Source organism: Teleopsis dalmanni, chromosome 1 (genome assembly GCF_002237135.1).
Source record: "Teleopsis dalmanni isolate 2A chromosome 1, ASM223713v2, whole genome shotgun sequence".
NCBI classification, from domain to species: domain Eukaryota; kingdom Metazoa; phylum Arthropoda; class Insecta; order Diptera; family Diopsidae; genus Teleopsis; species Teleopsis dalmanni.
This window is the reverse complement of record NC_051846.1, coordinates 93879772-93886005: the sequence shown is the minus strand read 5'-3', so window position 1 is coordinate 93886005 and position 6234 is coordinate 93879772. Positions and strand designations below refer to the sequence as shown.

The following is a 6234-nucleotide window of genomic DNA, read 5'->3' as shown; positions in this document are numbered from 1 at the left end:
AAATCTACTCACACTTTCCATGTCTTCCAAAATCATGCCATCACACAGTTGATCTGGAACTTGCCGGTGCGGTTTACAATATTAACATTACAGTGGCGTGAGTGTCCTAATATTATATGATATTTACATTTTTTAACTATTAAAAATTAATTAGAATAAGTTATTAGTAAACTTAAAAAAATTGGAATATAGGTTTAAATTCATAATATTTTTATTAAAGTTTCTATTATAAAGTCAATAACCATAAAAGCAATTTATTAAAATGATTTTTAATGGGCTATTAGGTCGTTGGTATACTTATAGTAATGTCCACAACAAAAATAAATGAAAACTAAATATATTTTTAGTTTTTGAATATGTATATAGTGTACATCACGTACACTAATGACCTAATAGCATGTTGAAACATTTCAATTAAATATTTTGTAATATATTTATGTAATTATATTTTACTCGTAATCTTTTAAGTTTGATGAATATGTATTATCAAATTTTGCTGCGATTTTAGGTGTTCGGTATGGTTTCTCCGTTTTTTTTAGCTAAAAATAAATTTATTTATCAAACAAAAAGATATAATACTACGAATGTGTTACTTTTATTAGGTTTTTTTCACCCGAAATATTTGACGAGTTTATCTTGTCTGTCTGAAATTACTAGGCAATAAAAAAAAAAGAAATAAAATTTTAAATAGATTTACATTTTTATCAAGAGTATATGTAACATGCATTGTTTGAACTGGAATATTTGTATTATGTTGTTTTACTTTAATTGAATTCTCGTGAGTATTGTTACAACTATACTTCTGCACATATGGTAAGACCTACAAATATTAGTAAAGTATTAGTAGAAATATTAGTAAAGTCGTCTATACTATTTATAAATAAATTCTTACCGCAGTATTTGACACTTGTGAAAATATTTGTGCGTTACAAAGGGAGCTGCATCTTACATTTCGGCTTTCAACGTGCTGACTATTAAAACATATTTCTGAGGATTTAGGGTAAGTGGTAATGTTAAGCGAATCCTTCCAACATCTTGGAGGTTGTGGTAGTTGCTATAGTTATTCAGTTAATTTAATGGCATAATACATATAACGCAAAAAAAGCCACACTTAATTTTTCTACCATTCATAGTTTCAAAACCGTTCAAAAGTTTATATATTGACCCACAATCATTAAAATTAATCTTTTTCTATTATGTATGAACTTACACTAAATAGATTTATAATAGGTACATATTAAAAAAAAACACCAAAATAAATTTTTAATTAAAAATACCCCAGTTCTTCTATTTTGCTAATCGTAACTTGATATTTTTAAAATATGAAATAATACTATTGATTTTGTTAGGCATGGAATCGAATATCTTCGTTTTCCATTGTTTTTTTCAGTTCCACAGTAACATATAGAGTTAATTTATTTATGTTTGCTCCGATTTTGCTCCCACCCCAAACATATTCAACGCTACTTGTTTGTCAACGTCAGCTGCAGAGTGTTCATACAAGAAATTTTAGTAAAAGAATCCAGATTGGAGTAAGGCAAGGTTACGCGTTTTCCGTAATATCCTTGGCGAAATAATGAAGAAAGCAATAAGTGATGGCAGAGGCTACAAAGTGGGCTAGGATTTGCTCTGCATTTGTCTTTTGATTTACTCTTATGAGGATATGTCAGAAAAACTCCGCAAGCTTTCGGACACAGTTAAACTTGTAGGGCTTGAAATCAACTGTGCGAAAACAAATTTCTGTTACCTTGGCAGCGTTATTACCAGGAGTAGACAAAGCACGAAGCTGATCGGTTATGGCAAGCAAGACAAGTGTATAGCTGATTGATGGGAGTATGAAAGTCTCGTAACCTGTCTACCCGCACAAAATTGAACATTTATAACTCCAGCGTCAAATCGACGATGTTGTATGTGTGCGAGTCATGGAACGCAGCACCGCCAGATGTTCAAAAACTGCAAATCTTCTCAATCGGTGTCTGCGTCGAATATATTTTGGCTGCAATCTATATCACATAACAAACTCTTAGAAGCGGCAAGCCAAAGAGAAGTTTCTTAAGACATACCCATGCGCAAGTGGAGTGGTTAGGCCACACACTAAGGAGGACTCAAGACAATGTTATTCTCATGGTCATACACTGCAATCTGCAGGGAAGCCGACAAAGAGGACGGCCGGCTTATATATGGCGCAGGAAACTTGGTATCGAAGCTGCTAGGACAGGAAAAACCTGTTGCATTTAACAAAACGGTTGCATTCAACAAAACGGTATGGAAGGACCTATCATAGGATTTATGAGTTTCGATTGGTGAATTTGTGGTAACATTTTTATTCGAGATTCACTTTTACTGCAATTTTCATTTTCGATTGGTGAATCTCGAGCTAAATGTATAACACTCGACATTAATTGTTGACACAATTAATATTTTACCAGATTAGCAAGATTACCGTTAAATTAATAACTGTTTGTTTTTATGAGTTGACAGGTAAAGTCAACAAAAAATATTATATGACTCTAATGTTGGTTATGATATTTGATCATAACATTTGATTGTGCACCAAAATTTAACAGAGCGAACGCAGATTTACCAATCGAAAATACCTATTCACATTAATTCTTGCAGATTATGAACAATGATAAGAAGTGCAACCGTCTTAAAGAATAGTATCCCCCTGTATGTCAGTAACTGACTTAAACACTCCCCTAATTTTAACTGCATTTTTGAACCAATCTTATATATTACTTTTTTCTTCAAATTGGTGCACTTCTTCCATCTAGAGCCATTTTTTTCCCTTTAATTGATAAGTTTTTCGGTATTTCTTTAAAAGGCGGCACTCTGACCTTTTATTAAAGTGTACTCTTCTAAAATGAATACAAGTGTGGTTATTTAGCTATGTCTACAGGCAAAATATTTCGTAGTACAATAACAAAATCCATTCAAACAAATTACCCACAAAACAACAAAAATGTAAAAAAAAGCAAAAAACGAATATCTCACAATAATTGAAAACGATAAACTACGAATATCAAAATTTATATGAGTGCGGTTTTTTTGCTTTGGGTGTTTATCAATAAATTTACCTTAAATTTTTCACAATTTTCAAAAGTTTTATCCATGTGAATCCCAAGTAAAAACTTCAAAGCATTTGTTTTTGAATTATAATCAATCTCAACGTTTGGAGTTTTTTGTATAGTTTTTTTCATTATTTTAAATTGTGTTGATTCTTGAGTAGATGGCTGATAAGAATGCGTAAAGTGCCCTAAACTCGTATTTTCAGGGAATCGTATACCAAAATTTAAATCTGTACCTGCACTTGCTTTTGAGGATTGGTTGTTTTTGGTGACTTCATGAACAATATCTGTTTGCGTTGGAGTCCAAAACTCGTTGCTATTCGCTGGTAACGAATGTATTGGAGTCCAAAAATAGTTACTAGATTTTTTTTGGAAATTTTTATTTTTTTGTATTGATTTGGCATCGATATTTTTTGAAGTATCTACAACATTTGATATGTTATTATAGCCATTATTTTTATTTGATTCTACACCTCTAAATGCAACACAATTTTCATTATCGAACGGTTGTAAGTTTTGTTCTGCTTGGCCTCTTATTTTACAATTATCTTCAAACCACGTTTAAAACAATAAAATCACAATAAAAAAATTAATAGAAATATTTTTATATTTACCTGGAATAATTAAAAGCAGAGAAGATTCAGGAACTTTAGATACATGTCCCGGTGCCAATCCATAAATATCGTTACCACCTGTGAAACTTTTATCAAATAAAATTTCATAAAAGTTTTCAACTGTTTTTACGTACTCCAGCCGTACAGGATTAGAATCAGTTACAGTGTGAATACCAACTACAGTTCCTTTAAAACCAACAGGAACCTAATAAAAAAAATTATATTATAATGAACAAATATAACACCAAAATGTACATTTTTTGATATTTAATTGTAATAAATATTGAAGCACGTTCCACAACTAACATAGTTGTGATTTTAATAACCCCTTTTTCGAAAAAAAGTAAATAGGTAAGTGATTAGACATGATAAAACATATTTTTAATTTGTTAAAGAAACGATTTAAGACTATTCCAAAGATTTCTAAATTTATTAATTAATAAAAAAAAATGAGAGGAATTTAAACCTAATTCTGTAAATCAATATTTATCACACTTTAAAATATTATTGTTTTTAACCAAGTTGCCAAAGTATCAGGGTTGATCATCCTTCCTTTTAAAATTACTAAAACTAGATCTGATTCTTTTTATTGTGAAGTCTTAAAAAAGATTTGAATTTATAAAAGAATAACAGTAAAAAAAAATTGTGAATTGTGAAATTTCAAGCTTCTTGTATATTAGAATCTAAAATCTTATAGACAATAACAATATATCGAACGAATTTCCATCAGAATTTCGTAATATTTACTACAAAGTTTATAATATTTTTGATCTATCTAGAATTACACAAGAATTTATTATAAAATATAGTCTTATAGAATACAAATAAAAATTATTTTATTTAATCTTTTATAATCTATATAATTCTAAAACCACTCATGTCATTTGATTATGACATCAAAAACTCTTACGAACTAGTGTCAGACGCCGCGTTTAAATAAAACACATCCGCGTACTTAAGAGTGTCCCGTCAAACTTACTTTCATTTCTTTATTATAATTCTTACACTACTACACTCCGAGAGCATAACAAGCATGAGAGCATGAAAAGATACATATGAGCAATACTACAAAAGAAGTAACAATATGAGCAATAAATAAAAATAAAAAAGAGTAACAGTTCGACCATCCTGATATTAACTCGTTCTCGAGTTACAAGTTTACTATATGTTAATATCGTAATCTTTATCGTAGTCATCGTCGACTGTAGGAAATAATGAACACCATGGTTTCAGTTTATCACTGCTAATGACTGTGCTATACCGACGCTGTTTTCTTTTTTCACCTACCATGTCTCCAATGACATACCTGTCAAATAGCAAAACTTTCTTTACTTCGTATGACCCGCGATTTTTAATGCCAAGCTTTCTTGACTCGCCTGTGCTTGGACTCACGACACGCGCTTAATTCGTGGCTATTGATATTGACATTTTCATCTGTTGCAGCAGCAAACAGTTTATTTCCACTGATGTCTTTTAACGGAAAATCGTTAATTAGTTTAATGGAGGAATATTTTGTTGTCGAATTTATTGTTGTATTTATCTTCCATTGTAAGCAACGAAGTTTTGTGTTCCAATCTTTTGTGTGTGATGACGATGACGAGAGAGGTTTTCGTTAATCTAACAGCGACAGTTACAACATATCTAGTTAGTGCATCAACGATCACTATGATATATTCATTACCACTGCAGCTTCTAATGAAAGGTCCTAGATGGTTCATATGTATTACCTCGAACGGCACCCTTGGTATCTCAATACCATATAGTTGACATTCTTTCTTTGCCGTACTTCGATTGTAACAACATTCAACGCAGGATTTGATGTACTCCTTAACAAAATTTCGACATCGGGGAAACCAAAAATGTTGTTTAATATGTTTTATTGTGTCATCCACACCTGGATGACTAGCATCATCATGGCAAAGTCTCACAATTCTCCATCGTATTCCTTTCGGTATGACCAGTAAATCTTTCCCATCATGATGTCTTCCATAGAGCCAATTTCCCTTTAAAATGAATTCTTTCTCATGCTGCTCTCGCTGTGTTGAATCGATACGTCTTTTTAAAATATCAATAATCTGTTGTAAATTTGCATCTTGCTGTTGCATCGTCAAAATCAAATCCTCATTTGAAATGTCAATCATCATTATATTTGCAGACACATCATCCACTTCGCATGGCAGTTCAACAGGAGCTCGACTCATTGCATCAACATGAGCCATTCATTTACCTGCGCGATGGCTGGAAGTGTAATCATATTCCAGCAATTTTAACAGCCATCGTGCGACTCGTGGAATCATTGGTGTTACTGTTTTAATACTGGAAATAGCTGAACAATTCGTAATAATTTTAAAATGTGTGCCCAAAAGATACATTCGAAAACATTGACATGCTTTAACTACCGCTAAAACTTTAAATTCATATCCATGATATTTACTTTCAACATCTATACATAACCGAATAAAATATGCTATGGGGTGCAAGTCCAATACTACTTGCGTCAGTATGAAGTTCTTGTTCTTTGTTAATGTCATATATTCCCAAAAGCGGCTCAT

General features: G+C 31.5%; 1 protein-coding gene across 1 annotated transcript; it reads right to left on the bottom strand.

Annotated features, from left to right (window-relative positions):
- Positions 1 to 255: 255 nt before the first annotated feature.
- Positions 256 to 5901, bottom strand: LOC119688549. The gene is made up of 8 exons (XM_038103222.1): positions 5410 to 5901; positions 3683 to 3887; positions 3542 to 3616; positions 3078 to 3490; positions 893 to 1054; positions 698 to 820; positions 594 to 644; positions 256 to 539 (listed from the first exon to the last, which is right to left on the bottom strand). Exons 1-8 carry the CDS (start codon positions 5899 to 5901, stop codon positions 450 to 452), a joined length of 1611 nt encoding a protein of 536 aa, XP_037959150.1. The 3' UTR covers positions 256 to 449.
- Positions 5902 to 6234: the final 333 nt, after the last annotated feature.